Source organism: Camelus bactrianus, chromosome 7, assembly GCF_048773025.1.
Source record: "Camelus bactrianus isolate YW-2024 breed Bactrian camel chromosome 7, ASM4877302v1, whole genome shotgun sequence".
Taxonomy (NCBI): Eukaryota; Metazoa; Chordata; class Mammalia; order Artiodactyla; family Camelidae; genus Camelus; species Camelus bactrianus.
Genome location: NC_133545.1, coordinates 77,684,703 through 77,706,258, shown reverse-complemented (window position 1 = coordinate 77,706,258; position 21,556 = coordinate 77,684,703). Strand labels below are relative to the sequence as shown.

At 39.0% G+C, this 21,556-nt stretch overlaps 1 protein-coding gene across 3 annotated transcripts in view; it reads right to left on the bottom strand.

Moving 5' to 3' along the window:
- HBP1 (HMG-box transcription factor 1) overlaps positions 1-15,212 on the bottom strand; it is a 28,238-nt gene extending 13,026 nt beyond the window's left edge. For 2 of the 3 annotated variants that reach the window (XM_010946710.3, XM_074367661.1), the window contains exons 1-6: positions 15,111-15,212; positions 7,235-7,418; positions 4,302-4,530; positions 1,177-1,315; positions 732-843; positions 527-639 (exon numbers count right to left, since the gene is read on the bottom strand). In XM_010946710.3, coding sequence (XP_010945012.1) covers positions 527-639; positions 732-843; positions 1,177-1,315; positions 4,302-4,530; positions 7,235-7,418; positions 15,111-15,125 — 792 coding nt within the window. In that variant the 5' untranslated portion in view covers positions 15,126-15,212. Of the gene's footprint in view, positions 1-526; positions 640-731; positions 844-1,176; positions 1,316-4,301; positions 4,531-7,234; positions 7,419-15,023; positions 15,048-15,110 lie in introns of those variants that run through there. The other variant, XM_010946711.3, reaches the window with a different exon arrangement.
- Positions 15,213-21,556: the final 6,344 nt, after the last annotated feature.

The window sequence follows — 21,556 nt, the reverse complement described above, 5'->3', positions numbered from 1 at the left end:
GGAATTTTAAACAAGCACACTTCACATCCCAATTTCTCTGCCTACAGAGGAGATGGAGAAATTAAAGATTTCAAAGCTAAAGGTGACAACCGGTATTTATCCTAGGCTAGGGCCGCCCATTACGGCTTCTGCTTCTTTACAAAATGCCATGTTTTATGGGGTCATTTTAAAAGTAACAATATAATCAACTCTCAGTTATCCATAGGGGAATTAACCACTTTGTATATTACCTAAGGTAAGGCTTTGTTTTATTTATTCATTTTATTTTTAATGCCAGTTTAGTTTTCCCCAAAATACAGTGTATAGAATGCCAATAAATACACTTTTTTCCATATAAGAAAGCTTAATTATAAAAGTAAAACCTACAGTCACTGCTCCTCCCCATCAGGCTAATAAGCAAGAGTAGTCACAGAAACTCTTCCCAAAATGTAAGCTGTCACTTAAATATGAAAGTAAATGGAGGATACACCTGTAGATTAATAATAAACCTAATGTTATGGAAAAGTTTTAAGAATCTTAAATCAACCTTGTGAGTGCCCATCTGGAGATCTTCCTCATTATCACAACCTTCGGTTCTAGCAAAATCTTCAACATCCTGCCATTCCTTATTGCTTCCCTTATGAAAGCACAGTCGTGTGCCTACAGTTTAAGTAAAATACAAATATTAGATAGGTGACTAGTGGGCTGCACAAGTAAACTGTAACAAAGTCAAGGGTTCTTTTTTTTTTTACCTTTCAAAAAACAGTGCCATGCAGTTGAAGGCCAGGAATTGCACCATCCCAAATCGTCATCATCTGAGAGGGAGGACATGCAGAAAATGCCAGACTCAGACTCACTGTTTGCCTACAGTAAAAAATATGACCAATTTTTTAATTTTTATTTTTTTAACATATTTTGTTAATGTCTTCATCTGAAGGTTTCAGTGGGCGATTTAATCACTCTAAACTTAGGGGGAAAGAATACCTTCAAAAACTGAAGTTCTGGGAAGTTTTAGTTCAATGCATGCTCCCACTGCTAACAAACCTTCTTAATAGTGTACATAAAACCTAGTCCACAACACGATGAGACACACTACTTCCCATCTGCATGGGCTTCAAAAGAACTTAGAGAGGGAAGTTAATGTACTGCAGCTGCTGTGCGAACTTCATAAAAGTTTCATCTCATGAATACACTTACCCTTTCGTGTCTGACTGGTGTTTCCTCCTTCCAGTGGTGATGTGGGAAGGCTGGCTCACTCTTAGAAGAGGACACTGGTGGAGGGCGTGCATAGGAATGTAAACTTTTGCTAGTGGCTATGATGTGTACAGGAGATGATCTAAAATAAAGAAGCTGTTTTAGCTGTAAAGCAGCGGTCCTTAAAGTAGATCTTTCCTTGTGATGAAAAGAACGTCATATTCCTAATGCCAACGTTATTACATACAACACCCCTACGGGAAATACTGGTACAGACATCAAGATTTCCTTTATAGTATGTTGTTCCCACTTAACCTCTTACCCAAGCCATCTTCACACATTTTAAAGGTTTTTATTCTTTTCGAATTAGACAATGTACTTTAAATTCCAAATTACTGCTTCATTTGTCTATCCACTCATTCATACAATAAGGACATGTACAAGTGCTATTTTCATTCACGAAGGTTAATACCCCCCGTGCGGGGTTCCCTCTCCATTTCTGTCTTCTTTTGTTTAGTCACCTCATCTCAGTATGAACAGGGCATCGAAGCTTAATGTGACCAACACGGACCTCTACCTACCAACTACCCATATCAGTGGGCAATAACACCAAAATGTTTAAACTTAATACAGTAGAAAGCAACCTATTTGAAACTCCTTGTAACTGGAACCATTTCTGATACAAACTTGTGAAAAGCATCTACATATGAGGTTAGTCATTTTCCAGCATGATCACCTTAAAAAAAGGTACCTCTTCTGCCTTTCTGCTTCAAAAGCCCCTTTACCAGGCAGTGCTCCCTTTAGAGTACATGGGGTTCCCAAGAACACACTCAGATCCTTCCCCCACAAACGGATCAGCCATCCAGCAACTGTACTGACTCGGGGGTTTGGACAGCAGCCCAGAGGCTGACCTCAGGGTCTGGGAGGTAAACGTGAAGATCTCAAACCAGGACAGTTCTCTTGAGATGTCAAACACAAATTTAGTCCTTAACAGAAAAAGGTTTACACGTGTCTGTACTAATCCTCTTTTTAAAAAGGGGAGAGCCATCTTACTTTCCAATTCCCCCCTTATTCCCTGAGAAATCTGATTAGCCTCTCAGTTTTTATTTTCTCTTAACATTTTTTCATTGTATTTCTGCAGAAATTACTTTTAAGTGAGGATCTATGTATAAAACTATGCTTTCATTTCATAGCACTTCTTAAATAAAAAGCCCTCAAATTTCCATGTGTTTTAGCCTACTCTCCAATTTTATATTTCAAAATACAAATACTACATATTTCATCTTTGCCCAATTTCTTCCTTTTATTACATACATTTAGATCTTTATGAAATACTAGGAATGGCCAAACTGCTAAAAATTCCTTTAGTTCATTCCTGCTTTCATAACGAATAAAATGAGTTTATCAGTTCCTCTGTTTAACCATTTAAAAGAGAAGTAACAATGCAATGTTCTAAAACGTACACGGCCTAAATGTTCTGAAAAATTAATATGCTCAGTGTGTCTGAACCACTAATTCCATGCTCTCTTCATCCTTCTATCAGTGCAGGGATAACACAGATTCTTCCTGTCCTCAACCCCCAGTACTGTACAGTTACGACTTCAGACATCCAAAGTTCAGTAACTAACACACTTCAGCACTCTACAAGGTGCGCGAACAGCCACTGACAGTGTTAGAGACAGGCAAGACGGCAGAGCATGACTCTTCGTCTCGTTCCCTATGAAGAAGGGAAACACAGAAAATGCTGCACAGAAGAAATTTACATCTTTAGGGAGCTACTCTTCTATTTTTTTTTTTATATTAATTTTCTTCTCAGGGCTTTACTCAACTTTCTGTGAACTAAATTATAAACCCTCATAAGTTTGCTGTGAAAAATGAAAAGCATTATCTCTAAACTAGAAATAAAGAAAAAATAAAGTCCACCAGTAAAATCAGGGTTTGCTTTTTTAATTATGAAAAAATGTTTTGCTTTGTGACTATTTAAAAAATTACAATGAAAACGGGGACAATTAAGGAAGTAACACTTCAAAAGGCAAGTTTTCATTCCTGTAGAAATTTTCAGGGACTTAAACTGAATTTGCTCTGATCAAGACCAATAACCTGCTGAACAGAAGACAAACAGCAAAACTGAAGGGATCCAAGAAAACCAGGGCTTCACCCCTAACAAGTTTACTCTTTAGCAAAGAATTGTACTAACTTAGGAAAACTACCAAAATTCAGTCATTCCTGCATCACCTAGTATGGACTCTGATCTGCTCACCCACACGAGTACAAATCTGGGCGTTTCTCTCCCCTGCAAACTGTCATATTTAACTATGTCTTTTTACACAGCCATTTTTATCACCTTGGGAAGAGTTAATGAAATATTATCTACTTAGGTCTCTCTAGGAGTATTAGTTGGAAGCTTTCCTAGTTTCACAGCACAGTAACTCATTTTCTTAAACCCTGGCTTCTAGGTGAACGAAACAGTGGTTTTTATCAATGGGAGTCTACTTTTGTAAGTTCACGATTTTAGTATTAGCAACCATACAAATAACGTAAAGCCACATACATTGTGGGAAAAAACAAACCTAGACCAAAAGGAACCTGAATCAAGATTGACAGAAGTTTAAAATAAAATGTTCAGGGGGATGGTATAGCTCAATGGTAGAGCACGTGTGTAACATGCACAAGGTCCTGGGTTCAATCCCCAGGACCTCCCTTAAAAAGTAGAAAAGCATAAACCTAACTCCACCCACCGCCCCTCCCCACCAAAAAAAAAAGTGATTAAAATAAAATGTTCATTTTAATTATGGTTCTTTAGACAAATAATCTTCATTTCTATAAATAGAAATTTATAGTAAGAGTATTCTTGGTCTAATTTATATTTTGATGCTTTTAAAACATTTACAAACATTTTTGACTCTGTTGTTCTCCTATCACTTTTATCTGATTCTCAAAATATGAAATTATAGTGTTGGGTAAAATAGCTTTGATCATTTTAAGACAAGGAGCTTAACTCTACCTGACTTTAATGAACCACTCAATAGAAGTCAATCACATTATCACTTTTAAAACCACAGAAAAAAATAATCAATAGCATTTTGTAATGGTAGAAGTTTTCAATAAGAAGACAGCCAATGTCCCACCTGTTGTAAAAGGAGCACTGCATAAGTGGGCTTTGTGGACTGGTGGCGATATTCGCTAATTCTGTTAGCCAATCCACCTCATTTTCACCGTATGTGTTTTCTGATATGTCTGAGGTATTTTGGGTCCAAGATGACCTTGGATATTCTTGATGTGACACATCTGAACTCAGTTGGTATATGGCAGATTGAGTAGGATCACTCTGAACAGCCTGAAGTTCAGGAAGATCATCTGCAAATAAGCACACTCAAAATTACAAGAAGTTACTAATACAGGGAACAATATCACAATTACAGTTGAAAAAGAGGTCCTCAAATTTAGCTAATTAATTTTGTGAGTGGAAAAATGTAAATTCGGAACATTTTCTTGAATGAAACAAGTTTTAACTGAAAAAAATGACACCTTATACATTTAAGGGTCAACAGAGTCTTACGGAAAAGTAACCCTAACTAATGTGAATGCATAAACACCCGCAGCACCCAACCATGCCATCACCACTACTGCTCACACACTGTTCCTGTTCTCTGATTTTTCCCCATTTTTTATTGCTCACCTGGAAAAATCCATACACCACACTGAGACATTTTTGCTAACATGTTAATGAGAAAAGAGGCATTTTTGTGTGCATGTATGTACTTATTGTTCACACTTTACTAAAATGTTATACAAAATCACTGCAGTAAATAAAAACAATTTTCAAAGATGAAATAGTCATGGTACACATTTTTAGGTACTACTCATTCAACCTTATCTATACTAAATTTTTTTTTTTTTTAAAAAGAGGAAGTCTGGGGGCGGAGGGCACAGCTCAAATGGTAGACCACAGGCTTGGCATGCACAAGGTCCTGGGTTCAATCCCCAGTACCTCCTCTAAAAATAAATAAATAAAAGTAAACCTAATTATATCCCCCTGAAAAAAAATTTTAAAAATTTTTTTTAATTTTTAATAAATTAAAAAACATTTTAAGTCTGAACTCAGTAACATTTACTAGTTATTTTTTCCAAAAAAATGTTTCCAAAATGTAGTCTATGACAGATCCTCAGCTACTCAAGAAAGAAAACTAGCAGTAGTCCTTAAGTACCACTCACATACATGCCAAGGCTATGATACTATAAGGAAGACTGAATTCCAAAAAAACCTGAATTTAGAAAATGAAAGGATGGGAGAAAAAGCATCTTGCATGTCTTAAAAAAAAAAAATCTCTGAAACACACACCTACAAACTCTACAGATCCACTGGGTCTCCAGTATCTGTCAAGAAACCCTTCTAGTCTTGGGAGTTCCCCAAAACTGTCACTACAAAAGTACATACTCATAATTCCTATTCAGGGGGAATAACCGGAATAGCTCACTAAACCCGAAACGTCTGACAAGTACCGGTTCAGGACATTCCTCCGTAAAACTGACTAGAAAGCATCCCACTTTCCAGGAGCGGTCAAAATATCTAAGAAAACTCCACCCTCTAATTCTCCTGGTGATGCAGCCATTTCCCTTCCCTCACTGCCAACTTCCTTCTGTGACCATCACATCTTTAACTACTCTAAAGGGAAAGGGTTCTGTCTTTAAAGTTAAGTTTCATTCCCAGCTGACGTCTCTACTGCTTTAGGGAGGGGTACTCAGGCGCTCTTGGTGGGGCGGGTCTGCTCCCTCTTCCCCAGCCCGGGCTTCTGGCTCCGTCCAGAGGCAGCTGCTCCTGGTTCTTTCGGGCCATGTGCCGGATACTGCAGTGGAGGGCCGGGGTGGGGCCTGGCCGTTCTTGACAGTGGTCAGCACATGGCAGAGGTGGGCTTCCACTGGCCAGATCTCAACTTCTTGACCACCACACCTGTGCCACCGGCTACCCGCCCAGTCCCACAGTGCAATCAGCCCATCGTAGCAGGCGCCTGTTGGTAGCCGGGGCGCTGCGGGCCTTCAGGTCATTGGGTTCCGCGCTGCACGTCTGCTTGCTCCTCTCCATGGAGAACTGGAGCAGTCCTGCCCGACCAGACCACCCGAGGCGTGAGCACAGACCCGCGGCAGCTCTTCCTTTCATCGTTGCCGCCAGAGACCAGAAAAATAGCGGAAACTACTTTTAAACTGAAGTCATGAGGGGTAGTACAAGGTTTTGACTCCTGAACCCTAGGCTCCTGATCTCCTCCTGAAACCTAAAATGTAATGATGGGGAATCAACTGCCTGACTGAAATGGTGCTCCTTGCTCAACTGTAACCACTACTCAATGAATATTGGGGCCCAGCAACCCCTTAGCACTCAAGCAGGCTATGTCAGGATCTCCAAATTCCCCAAGAGCACACTAGTATATAACCTCCTCCATTTCATCATTTGTAAAATGAGGATAACAACATCTCAGAGTCTTTGTGAACATTAGGGAAAACTGCACAATAAATGGGGACAAAGCCAAGATGAAGAGCTCGGCAGCAAGCCAAGGTTACCTCTCTTCATCACCTCAAAGCAATACGATGCCGAGTCATACCTCAACACACCTACACACTCCCACAGATCTCGTCTTTGGAGTAGCTGGGCAGCAGTGATAATCATAAACGTCAGATCCTCAAGTTTCAAGGGTCCACTGTAATCTCCCCATTGTACCAACACACCAGGCACGAAGAGTGGCCAGGCATAATTTACTGAGCTCAAAGGGATGTTTCGAAAGTAACATCTTCCGAAAAGCCACACAGCAAGGTTCTCATAAGGTATGTTGAAAGGCCCATCTTTACCCACAAAGACCATCTGTAAATGAGTCTATGATAACCAGAACTAGCCCAAAGTTATGTTGGCTTTAAATAATATTTTATAAGCAGTAACAAGAGAACACTGAAAACTCCTAATGTACAAAACTTCACATACTTTTTAGCAGTCAAGGTAGGTGGAAAAGCGGCTAAACATGAAAATTAATCTGAATCTCAGTGAAACTCCTAAAAACTTAATTTTGTTTACCAAGCTCCATGTGCTCATCACAAGAGTTGTACCCAGGTGAGGATGGCAAGTTTTCATTACACTGCAGCAACTCCAGTGAGTCATTCATTCCTGAAGCTCTCTTGTCCATTACCAGCAGGAGTTTCTGTACTGCATTAGGCATCTGATTTGTCTTCACTTCCCACACCATGTTATGGTGCTCCGACTTAAAAAATAACATAAGAAAAAAAATTAAGTGATGTGATTTGGAAATGATGTAAGTATAAAATCAATCAGAGACATCACAATGCTATCTTTAACTTAATCATATACTGCTATTTGTATCCCCCTCAAATCCTTTAGACTGGGATGACATCCTGATATCTTGGCCTATAACCATGTAGTCAGCACTAAATTATACCCAAATCCCAAAGGATTAATAGCTTAACTTACATTTTGTTTCTTTAATCTGGTTACTCTCCTTTCAGACCCCAATACTGAGATCAACAGAACTTTTTTTTAAAAACTTGTATCTTCAAAGTTAGAAAAAAATTAACAAGCTTTTCCTCAATTAAATTAAAAAAGGCTGAAGGACTATTACCTCTCATAAAAATAAAAATGTTGTTTTCTTAATGAGATTTGGGACCTAACCATAATAAAAAGATACCTGTGATTCTGAATAGGCTACTATCTCTAGAAAGATGCATAAGTGTGGGATATTTAGCTAAACAAATAGTAAATCTACCATCATCTCAAGACTGCAAAGTTATAACAAAGAAGAAAATAATACAGGTTAATACACCTAAAGAATTCCTCAGCAAAATATACCAACTAAATTTTATCATGAAAGTAACATGTGGTTAGACACCTGCTTCTGAACACACTCAAATTAGTTATCTAACATGGAGGACAGAAGCAGGAAGATTTCCTGATTTTTCAGGCTCCACTCCAAATCTGGTTTTTAAAAAAAGTTCTAATGTGCTAATGTGAAATACACAAAAAATTCTAATATAACATATAGTTTTTTTCCTTAAAATAAAACAGTAAAATATACTGCTGTTAAAAGAAGTCAAGTACCCAAGCCCAGGCTGATCAAAAAATGCAGCGAAAAGATATTTATACCAGAGCTTCCTAAGCCCTGACATAATCACCAACAAACATTGACAAAATATTTCTAGACAGGCTTTTTCATTAACTTTTTAAAATTATTAAATAAATGTTATCCTGACTATAAAATATGAGTGCTGTGGGAAAAAAATGAAAAAAGCATTTTTAAAAAAAGGAATATAATAATTATTTCTAATCCCGCTGACCAGCTATACTGTTACATTTCAGTGTATTAGTTTACAACTCCATCTTTTTCATGCAGATACCTACAATCATTAATTCTTCTTCATATTTCATATTAAATATGATCAATATACTTTTTCCTTAATAGGTTCATAAGCATTTTCCTGTGTCATTTTTTCAAAGCTCTATTTTAAACAGCTAAATAATATACATCATAATGGTGTGCCAAAATTTACTTACCCCTCCTACTCCTGAACATGTTCCCAGTTTTTCCACTCTTCTAAATAATACTGAATTTATATTCTTTTAAGTATTTGCTGACATCTGATTATTTCTTTAGATTCCCAGAGACAGAGTAGTAGTTGGATGGCAATTAAACATCTTCTTAAGGCTCCTGACACATGTAGCCAAACTGCCTACTGCCGTACTTTATTTCTAATATTTTATATTGGATGCTTTCTGCCTACACTCCTCAATTATTATCCATTTCTTGGACATTGCTTTAGAGCCTTATACAATACCAATTGTAAAATGTACTACGGAGTAGTGAGAAGGGCATAGGAGGAGATGTAAGGAAACATGGGTCTGATTCCAGCTCGATCACTTACTAAATCTAGGACCTAAGTGAGCTTCTCCCTAATTCAGTATCTCCTAATCTAGAAAGAAGGATAACGACACCTGCTCTCCTTTCCTCCCAGAGCAGGTGTGAGGCTGAACTGAAACAAAGTGAGTGAAAGATATGCAAAATGACTTCTTAAAAGATTTTTTTATCCCTAGACTGACATAAGGCAATACTATACACACTTTGGGTACTTAATGTCCTAAACAGAACAGTAATTGAAAATAATTAACAATAGGAGACCAAACAGCCAGCTATTTAGCTTTGGCAATTTCCTTTCTGGGAAATGTGTCAAGTTATCCAATATATCTCAATAAAAACCACGTATCATGCCATGACTTTAAGCAAATAATGGTTTATCTAAAAGATGTAAGGCATCTTTTGCCTTGAGTGAGGCATTCCCAAGAAATGAACACTTTTCCGTAAGGACAATCTACTATGTACTGATTGATTAATCAGTCCCATCATCAGATACAGCAAACCTGCTGGGGCATTAACAAATAATTTCCTACAAAATTGGTAGCTACAAGAGATGTGGCTAGTAACACAAACTGACTTCCTGGACAATTTACTTAAAATCTTTACGCCTTGTTTTTAAGATGGAAATAGTAAAGCACGTATATAGGTTGTAAAAACTCAGTGAACTAATAAATGTCAAAAGCTTACAGTAGTGCCTAACGGAGCAAACTCTCCATGTAGAGTGGCCAGTATTATTAGCAACTAGCAGACAATGGGAACCATTGAAGATTTTTGAACAGAGGTCTGACACAATGAGAATTATACTTTAAACGTTCTCTTTGTCTATTTAAAAAATCATATGAAACACAACTTGAGTTTGCAGGAACATTAAAAACAAAGATTTAAGGGACAGTGTACTAAAAAACAGAGTATATTCACATTCCTAATTTCTGTATTTCTGTCTAGGTAAGCCACCCACTCCCAGCTCCCTTTGCAAGACTTCTCATAAAAGAAAAGGCAATTGGTAGTATCAGTGCAGAGTCCTTATTTAGTAATGCCTAAGACATGAGAGGAACTAGTCATTCTATGTTGAGTTCTCAGAACAGCTAATATTAATTTTAGGTAGCACATTTTAACTCCTTCTGTAGAAAACTTCCCTACATCTTACGCACACAGAACACCATTTAACCTGTCTAATGATTCAAACTTCATGTGAATATCTACTGTACGTCCTTCACATACAGATGTGATCTGAAACTTGAACATGTTCTCATTTTCTGTTTATTACGAAGTTCAGAGTTGCACCATACGTACACATACACGCCTCCTCAGAGCTATCCCGAAGCGTCTGGAGCAGAGCTGCAGTCTGTCCTGTCCTCCTCCCTCTGCAGAGCGCTCAGGCTTTCTCATCCTTCCCAGTTAGATGTGCCCTGCCCCATCAGCTGGTCCGGGGGCCCACCATTCACCATTCACAGTACACTCACATCTCCTCGCAACTTCGACCACTTCTTCAGCACTATTTAAGTCATCTACCAACATCCCATCACAATAGTCCTTAGATGAAGTGGGAAAAACATTTTCCGCTTCAAAACAAGTAACAAAAGGACCAAAGTAAATGTTTATTGAATTTGAATTCTGTATGTTTGCACCTTTCATTACTCAAGGCTATCAAAAGTGTGGTCTCTTGAGACAGTGGAGGTTTTACTTCTGTAAACCTCCTGGACAGTAAACGGGAGCCTAGACTTCAAGTCAACAGACTTGAAATTAACCTGCTCTACAGGTAACCTCGGGCAGGTTGCTTAACCTCAAGTTACCTCTACTTATCTCACAGGGCTACTGTGAGACTTAATTCAAACCCATATACGAACATAAGTTTTCTGTCTCATTTTTCTGTCAAACTATTTGGGGGAAGCAAGGTCTCTGATACAGTAAAGCAACACCAGAGGAGTCTGTACTCAAAATCCTCCCTCACATACATCACGCCAATTAGATGTTCACTGGGATAAACAAGCTCCTCTTTCAAATTTCTCCTGGTAGAGCTAACGCTATTGTTCATTCACGCTTTTGTACACTGCTTTGGTATTACAGGACTCGACATAGCTGTCTTGTGTTTTTAGTTAACTCTGTAGATGTCAACTCTTCATTAGATCAGTGATTCTCAAAAGGGAGGAGTACAATTCTCCAGCAGTTATACTTTGAAATGTCATGTTCCATATTACAAAATTTTATTGGGGGGGGGGGAGGAGCGGGAAGGCCCTACTGCATTTGTTTTACAAACTTTCAGAAGTAAATACCCACAAAGTCTTAGAAAAATAAGGAGAGTAAGACATGACTAAAAATAGCTGAGTCTCAGTGAATGAAAAAGAAGGAAATTAGGTTTCAACTAAACACCTACCTACCACGTGTGGAGCATTTCCACACACTTCATCTAATTTTATATAAACCTCAAAACAGCTCTGTGAACAAAGTAGTATTCTGGATGAGGAAAACAGGACCCTAACGAATGAAAGGGACCATTTTCTCTTAAAAAAAAACAAAAACAAAAACAAAACAAAACCCTGAGCAAAAAGGGACAAAAGGTATAGACCAACATAGGTTAGTTGGACATCTACTTTCAAGTGCCTGTTCTTCCCTGAATCCTTCCTTATCTTTCCATCCTCAGTATGAGTATCAAGGAAAGGCTCTGCTATGTGTCCTGCCCTAATCCTGAAGGACTTCTATACCAAGCTCAAATTGTTTGGGGGCAGAGGATGAACTTTGTATCTCTAATGAGAAACTGAAGTAGTATTTAAAATGCATTACATAACGCCAAGCTAAAGCGAGCCTCCATAACAAACTTAACAAACTGTATTAAATGCAACTTTGTACACCGAAAGCAGCTGGGGGCTTTAATGCAGTTCTTCTAGAGTATTTTCAATGAAATTTCAAACAAAAGATTTCAAAAAAAATGTTTCTACAACTCTAGTTTGCCACAGTGCTAAGGAAACATAACAAAACAAAATCCATACCCCAAGAGTGGGCGGTATTCTTTCCATAGAACTACTGTAGAATATCACGTACCATCTATATGACCCCAAACAATTTAACCTCTATGCCTCAGTTTTCCAGGTAAACTGGACCAGCATCTGTCTATCAGTTATTAGAGATATAAAAGATATTACATCACACATCCTCACCTGGTTCCAAAGCATTCTTCTATCTCATTAGTCACTGCTGCCCCAACTAGACTCTTTGCCTTTACTGGACAGTATCAAATACAGCTACACAAGTTTTTACCAATTTCATGCCGATTTCACACAAAATACTGATTTGATGAACAACAGAAAACCTCTAACACACCACTACAAGCCATCCACAAATCTGTTTACATGAGTACTGTCAATTCAAACAGTAGTTAAGATAGGTGGTCTTATGAAAAAAAAACTTATGAAATAATATACGATTCCCAAACTTGGTTGTAATCCTAAAAAATTTCATATTACCTAAAACAATTTGTGAAAAAAGCTTTTCTAAGCTGTCAATAACTTTAAAAAATTCAAACAACTATACTAGAAATTTTTCTCTTCCTTCTGTAGCAAATGACAGTATAAATTATGATACGGAGTACCAAAGTAAACATAGATCAAAATATAAATACTGAGTCAGGCATAAACAAGAATATACAAGACTATCATTGCTAATAAATAATATCACTTTTCCTGAATTTTACGAAATAAAAGATATTTGTCAGCTTAAAAAATTTGTTATTTTCTCAGAATTAACTAAACACTTTCATGCTTAAAAGATAATACATGTAAAATATCTGGCGTTGCCTCATTAGCATGTTCTCATGATTATTTATGGCAGATTAAAAAAAAATTACTGATACTTTCATTTCAAACAAATACAGGAGACCAGTTTGCAATTCTCCCTCAAAGACCTTCAGGGTCCAGCAGTTTATTCATTCATGAAGCCCAGGTCATTTGCTTGCATCACTGAGCATTTGGCTAGTGAGGAAAAGGTCCAATGAAATTAAAATACAGTGGAGAAGACAACTCTTAAAGCGACAGTACCATGTTTCAAGGCTGAGAAGTAGGCACCGTGAAACAAGGAAAACTGGGGAGCCAGACTTGCAGGAAACCCTGGGAGAAGGTACTTTTCTAAATAATGTATGGAGTACAAGTTGGAAAAGCCAACAAAGGGGAAGAGTTCCAGGCTAAAAAAGGTAATCGGGCTTATGAAACTAAACAAAATAGAAACTAGAAAGTGAAAGCAAATCATTCTATAAATAATGTATTTGTCAAGTTCGAATAAACAGCAGTATTTTGCTGTAAAGTAAACGGCTTCCTCAAAAGTATAAAGTTGCTCAAAAACTTAACGAGTGTATTTAATTCTTTTGATTATAATTCAAATTTTCTTAAAACTTTGCCAACTATTGCCTTCTCAGAAAGAACTGAGTAGTTTACTCAGGGAAATTTAACAGCTGACCCTAACACTCTTGTTAGCAACCTAAATCAGAAGATAACAGCAAAACAACAATAACAAAAAGCAAAGACAAAGTATTAGGAGTACAATACAAATGTAGATCATTATCCACAGTTAAACAACAGGAAATTATTTACAAACGTTAAAATTATTTTAATTCTCTAAAGGTAACTTTGAAGGGGAGGGTATAGCTCAGTGGTAGAGAGCATGCTTAAAATGAACAAGGTCCCGAGTTCAATCTCCAGTACCGCCATTAACCAGCTAAATAAACCTAATTACCTCCCCCAAAACAAACAAACAAAAACAGGTAACTAATTTGAAAACCACTGTTAGGAATCGTCTATTACTGGGTAACCAACTGAAAGCACTTAGTCGGAACTGCTGGTAGGACTCCAGCACTTCCTAGTAAATATACATAAAACTCCCTTCGACCCTCCTGTCTTAGCATCAGTGGCTCCCAGAGCTAGACTCTTTTGAGTATTGCTCAGAGGTCCTTTTACAAAAGATTCTTGGTGAAGACTCCTTAATAAAGAGCTCTAACGAGTGTAGAATGCAAGGCGGCAAGTGAAATCCCCTAGACAGTATGTAGCGTTTAAAGAAGCTGCAAAAACCGGGCCCCGGCTGTCGACTTCGCCTGGATTCTTTTTTTGTTTTGTTTTAATCTGCCTAGGGCAGCAGCATAGGTTGGAAGGCGGAGACTGGAATCGCCTGCCAAGCCTCGGCTCTCGGTCACACAGAGGCAGTGCCTCCCAGTTCACGCCAAGTCCATCCCCCACCCTCTTTCGCCATTCATCGCGTTCCCCTCCCCTCCCCCCATCATGTGACCGCAGCCTGGACTCCAGGCTTGTTTTTCCCCTCAGTTCAGCCCCATCGCGCAGGCGCCAAGGAGCCCATTCATTCGAACTGCGTAACAATGAGCCCCGGGGCCCAGCGGCTCCGCGAGCTTCCCAGCTCGGCCAGATCCCCTCTCGGCCCCGAAAGAGGCGGCGTCTCGCTGGAGTCCCCCAACCCCGGCCGGCCGCCCACCTCGGGCCAACCTCCGACCCTCCGCCCATACGCGGGGAGTTGAAGTCAAACTTTCCTGGGCAGCCCTAGCGCCGCATCGGCCCCCTTCCCCGGCCCAGGCCCGCCCCATCTCCGCACCCGGCCGGGCCACCCACCGCGCTCCCCGGCCCGGAGAGCGGTCCGCGCCGACACCTCCCAGCCCCCGCCCCAAGACTCCCGCGGGCTGCGCCGCCGCGAAGCCCAGGTGAACTCGCGGGAGACGCCGGGCCGGTGGGTTCGCCAAGGGCAGGCATCGGCCGGTTAACTACCCCCACCATGAGGAAGAGGAAGGCCGACCCAGGCTCGCCCGGCCGCCGGCTCCCCTCGGGATCCTGCCCCTCCCTTCCCCACCCCCACCCCCTTCCCGAACTGAAAGACAACAAACCCGCTGCCGAGTGCAGGCAGCCGCGCCGCGAGCCGCCCTGGCCACGACAACACCACCAGCAGCTCGCATACCCCATTTCTGACTGGCGCCGGCTTCCCCAGCGCGCGTTACTGCTCCCGCCGCCGCTCTTAGTCCTCAACCGAAACTTTCCCACTTACCAAACCCGTCGCCATTACCAAGTCTTTCAAGCTTCGTCTTCCCCCTCCCTTCAAACCCCCGGGGGTTGAACCTCCTCCTTGCTCTTTTGCCCTCCTATTGGTCTGCGAAACTGCCACTCGATCATGTCCCTCTCTCATTGGGTGATACCACAGCCTATCTCGGGGGCGGGCTTGTATTGACTTTTGTGTTGTGTTTACTGGAGGAGACGGCGTGTCAATCACTAGAGTGAGCGCTTCGGATTGGATTGCTGCCGAGACTCCCGGGACCCCAGCCAAACTTTGCCCCCGAAATGGATTGTGGGTTCGTAGTCAGCCTAGCTCTGTTCCTCTCGGAAACCGCACATCGGAGGAACGGGTTGGACTACATGTCCCAGAGATACGTGCACTGTGCAGTCTTGATAGTAAACAAGAGTCATAGGGACACGTGTATCAGCTCGTTTGTTTTGGTGTCTGGGACAAAAGGGAGGGGGCGGAGGAAGGGAGTGTTTTAAAGCTTTGGCCTCTTCTCTTCCTTTGGGCCTCTCCTAGCACTCCGAGCAGCCTCAAGCCTCTTCCAGCACCCATTCTGGGTCATAAACAGCCAGAGTCGCTCGCGGCTCAAAGTTTGGCAGGAGGCCAAGGTATTGTTTTAGTGCGAGGGGAAGGAGATGACTGCACAGGCGGAAGCAGTGCGGCCTCGCGAGGTACCCAGTCACCCACAAATCACGGCCCCAGGCCTGATGGGGATAAAAAGATGGTGCTGGGCTCCAGTCAGAATAATTAGCATAATTCCTTTCACCTGAGCCTTGCCTCGCCACTCCCGGGACAGCAACTTGAGATTTCTCTGCCACCTGTGTTCAATTCACCCAAGATTAGATGAATGCCGGCTGTGTGCCAGGCACTGAGAGGCTTGCGGAAAAACAGTGATAGAGAAGCTCGGGGTCTGGAGAATTTACAGAGCTCCAGGTGGGGGGTGGGGATTACTATTGACTTTGGAATTGAGGCGAGTCAAAGCGGTGTTTCCCTTATTGACCAGCTTGCTTGTTGGTTAAGGCAATACAGAGGGGTATAATGTGTGACTTAAACTGATTTAATTTGTGACTCATTATCTAAGCTTACCTGGTTAGTTTTTGTTAACCATTTTTCCTCTCCAGAGGGCTTCTCACTGATAAAAGAAGAATGTCTTCCCACTTCGTTTCCACTAGGAGTTCCTCAAGTTACTAAAGCTCTGACTCACCTGAGAAGGATGGCTTCGCTGGCTTTATAGTTTACTTCACTTTAAACAAGGCTGTCCATCACAGTGCCTAGTCTATAATTGATGTTTATACCATTCCCATTACAAAGGCATTATTAAGCTTTTTTCCTTTGAACCTTTAGTGTTTAATCACTTAAGCTATGCTTTAGGTTTTGTATCTTTAGATCACTATACCTATGCTTAAAATTGTAAGAGGAAAACTTACACCAGAAGAAATCAAGTCAAAATAATCCTTTTGAAAAAGAGCCTTCAATCATAGCTAATTATTCCTTTAAACCCCCTACATTTCTTGAATTTTTAAATATACCGAAAAGCCACATAACCAAGAAATCCAAAGTAACTCCAATGTTGCAGCAAGTTTTCAAATTCTTTTAGGGACTCCCTGTTTGAATCCTTGAAGTGAAATTATAGAATAGTCCTCCTTACCATGTGATCAAAGATTTACTTTCTGTATTCACATATAGTAATCAAACTTTTTCTGTTTCTTAAAGTAATTCGGAAGGCCAATAAAATGCCTGAATTTTTCCCTGAGTAAAAAGGACAAGATTTGTATTTATCATCTTTCAGATTAACAGTGACCCCAAGACGCAAATACAGCTCTGCTATTTTGTATAATTTAATATTCTTCCCTTTTTTTTTTTTTTTTTTACAGTGGAGGATCGTGTGCCCCGGGAATTGAAAAATTGAAAATATGAACTCCAGTGTTTAATTTCTTGACAAAAAGAAAAATCATCTGATCATTTAAAACTAAAATCTGAGATATTTATGTCTAATTCCCTCCAGGAAACTAAAAAGCTTTCCCTCCCCAAAAAATGAGCTCTCAAGAGCTGGTGCTTTTTCCTCCCTTCACTGTATAAACCACGAGATCTGCTTTTGGCTGAACCATATTTTAAAAGGTTTTCCAATTTGAAAGATTTTACTAGATTTCCAGAATGTATAAACAGCTCATACAACTTAATAACAACAACAAAAAAAACCCAATCCAAAAAAGCGCAGAAGACCTAAACAAACAATTCTCCAGTGAAGACATACAAATGGCCAATAGGCACATGAAAAAATGCTCAATATTACTAATTATCAGAGAAATGCAAATCAAAACTACAAGGTATCATCTCATACCAGTCAGAATGGTCATCATTCAAAAGTCCATGAATGATAAATTCTGGAGAGGGTGTGGAAAAAAGGGAACTCCCCTCCTACACTGCTGGTGGGAATGTCGTTTGGTGCAGCCATTATGGAAAACAGTATGGAGATTCCTCAAAAATCTAAAAATAGACTTACCATATGATCTAGCAATCCACTCCTTGGCATATATCCAGAGGGAACTCTAATTCAAAAAGATACATGCACCCCAATTTTCATAGCAGCACTATATACAATAGCCAAGACATGGAAGCAACCTAAATGTCCATCGACAGATGATTGGATAAGGAAGTTGTGGTATATTTATACAATGGAATACTACTCAGCCATAAAAAAGAATAAAATAATGCCACTTACAGCAACATGGATGGACCTAGAGATCATCATTCTAAGTGAAGTAAGCCAGAAAGAGAAAGAAAAATACTATATGATATTGCTCATATGTGGAATCTAAAATAGAAAAAAAGAGGATACTAATGAACTCACCTACAAAAAAAAAAAGACTCGCAGACATAATAAACAACTTCATGGTTACAGGGGAAAGGGAGTGGGAAGGGATAAATTTAGCAGTTTGAGATTTGCAAATGTTAGGCACTATATGTAAAAAAAAATTAAAAAACCAAATTTCTTCTATATAGCAAAGGGAACTATATTCAACATCTTGTAATAACCTTTAAAGAAAAAGAACATGAAAACGAATATATGTATGTATATATACGGCTGGAACATTGTGCTGTACACCAGAAATTGACACATTGTAAATGACTATACTTCAATTTTTTTAAAAAAAGTTTTTACTAAAAGCCTTAGTGGAGATATTTTTATTTGTGGACACTATGGTGGGGAGAGTAACTTCAAGTTCAGATCGAGATATTGTATATTATTATAAATGATTTTCTTTTAAAGTTTTTTCCATTCGTTCAAAAATATTTAGTTCCTACTAGTTGTTGATCATTGCTAATTTACAAGGATACAAATATATAAAATATTCCACACACTTTCATTTTTGTCCGAGTCAATAAATAGAAGAGTAATATTCGTAGTTCAGTCACAACTGATTAAATATTGGTATTAGAAGCTCTACACCTTTTGGAGTACAATTAGTCATGTCTTCTGACTCTCCTAGGAAGCTAAATGCCTACCTTAGTACCTTATGTATATTTAACAGGAACATGATCATTAATTCTTGGATGACTAACAAAACCAGCCAAGTCATAAACCAGAAAAAAGATCAAAGTACAAAATTAGTAAGATCTCCTTAGAAATTTTTACATATGTGAATTCTACTCTTTAACTAATATGGATATAATTAAAGAATTTCTACATCAATTATATATTTATATATAACAAAATGATATTTGTATTATATATATTAAAAAACATCTTTTAATAAGGTATTTCCATGGTAAAGTTGACACTAAAAAGTCCATTTCTTTAAATAGCACCTACTTTTTTGGTTAGTAGATACCATATATACACAACACACATATTACACATAAACTATGCCCAAATATGTCAAGAAGTTGTCATCTAAAATCAAAATGTCTTTTCAGCAGTTTGTAAAATACTTCTGTTTTCATAAAGAAACATCAAGTTCTAATTTGTTAGTTAAAAAAAACTAGATAAATCCTTTTTAGGGGTGAAATTAAACTCTATATTTGCCTGGATTCCACCACATTTGGCACACCAATAACTACTTTGCTGGACTAAGAAAGACAGAAGTTGAAGCACAGGGCATTGCTTAACTATTTTAAATATCGCTGTTCAAAATGTTAAAAAGTAAGCAAATGAAATCATTCAAATCAAGTGCTAAAATTAGGAAATGGAACATGTATATGGACTGAAACAGGAAGTGCCCAAATTTCAGACAGTACCTTTCTTGGTGGATTATTTAAACTCTTACAAACATCCTTCCATATATCTTAGTAGACTATGTAAAGTGAGTTGATTTTGTCATGATCTTAGTTCAGGGTGCTCAGGTAAACTCAAATGGTATGGAATTGCCTGGAAATGAATGAAGGGGGCCATTTCAGAACTGGGTCTGAAATACGTATGTCTCTTGTGTTGGTGGTTTTTGATGCGACTAAAAGTTTAGATTTTACTCAGATGACTTTAAAACAAGACCTTTCTTCAGTGGGTTGGTGTGTGGGTGTTTTAACACTATCACCATTAGGAGGAAGAAATCAAGGCTTGTTGGAACAGGTACGGACAGAGCACAGAAGGGAAGACGCAGGTCACAGAGGCGGTGGGCAGGCAAGTGGGCCAAGAGGATCAGCTGTTTAGTAACAGACGGAAACTAAATCGTTGATGGTGAGCATACTGTATTGTACTCAGAAGGAGAAATATGTTGTATGTAGGAAACTTGTATAGTGTTATAAACCAATGTTACCTCAAAAAAAATTTTTTTTTAGATTGTTGGGTTTCTAAGATGGGCAGGTTTTCTGGCTTGGATATTTGCGTTCTGTCGATGCTACTGACAGGGGTAGACAATGTTGGAGAGAACAGACTTGGGCCCTGGGAGACGGGGAAAGGATGGATTCAACTTTAGATAGTGAGTCGCTGTGAAGGCAAGAAATGTGTGGCCAGAGTTCCTGTAAGCAGCTGAATGTATTTGGTGTTTAGGAGACCCAGATCTAGGGAAGTAAATGTGGCTGTCCTCATGACATGGAGGGGACTAACATTTGTGGTCTCAGTTGCCTTCAAAACGATTTTGTAAGTTGTGCAGTTGCATTTTTTTTTTTTAATTGAAGTATAGTCAGTTACAATATGTCAATTTCTAGTGTATAGCATAGTGTTTCAGTCATACATATACATACATTTGTTTTCATATTTTTCTGCAGTTGGGTATTAATGAAAATGTATTAGAGAAGGCAACAAATCATTCTAGTTGATCCCACTTCTGCTTTATAAAATCAAAAGGCAGAATGATGAAGGTTTTCATCTACTCAAATGATAGTTCATGTTTTTCACTGCAAATTTTCTAGAATAGATAGTTTCTGTATCTGAACCATTTAACACAAACTCCCACACATTTTCTCTCATTTCTGTTTGGTATCCTCAGCCTTTCACTATTTTCTTTTAGTTGCCAGTCAGATGTAGCTCATTTTAGAGGCAATTCTGATAAAAAGCAATTAAGATCATAGGAATACTATGTGCCTAAATGTGCTACACAACATTTTGCTTACATTTACCTCCACCCAAATTCACATTACCTCTTCCTTCCATATTTCTCATGCATCTTTTTGTCTGGTCCATATCAGATGCATCATGTGGTCCAAGCTACCTGCTCAACAGATGAATAAAAGAAAATAAGCCACATGAATTTTCTTATTAATATGTATTGTATTGGTGTGTTATACTGCATGTCATATGATGTTTTGAACACTGACTCCATTAAATAGCTTCCATGTGCTGTTTTAAACATCCCTTGCTCTATATATTATAATTTTTTGAAGAACAGGACATCCTATTCATATAAGCTAAGCACCATCTTGTAACTCGTTTGGATTCCCTCACAGTGCCAATCATAGAAAGGCAGACAGTATTTGTCTAATTAACATTCCAGCTTCTTGAAGTTATACAGCATATCATAATGTGCTCTATAGTCATAAAAAATATTGAGGATATTTAAGTTCAGCTTGAAGGAGCAATTACAAGAAAAAGATTTGCCAAAGATGTCTTTCGAGTGAGCACCAGTCCTAAAATAATTAAAATATTATTTGGCTTTACAGGAATGTCATTCGTATATAATTCAAGAATACAATTACTGTGTAAAGGGATGTATACTTCTGTGAAGTGTCAGTCTTCAGCCTACAAGAGGCAGTACACTTCTAAGGATACGTGGCTTCCTGTCTTGTTCCTTGGCAGGATTGCGGTAGGTTTTAGGGTAGAGATGGAAAATGAGCAATTAGAAGCAACTTTACACAAGATTTTGCCTGGTTATACTTAGTGCTCATAGACTCAGTCAAGGATTCTACTTTGTAAACTGCTTTTTCATGTTAAATAGAAAACATGGAGGGTCTCACTTCTGGGTTGTGGCGGTCAAGAGTCAACAGTCAAATGCTCTTGT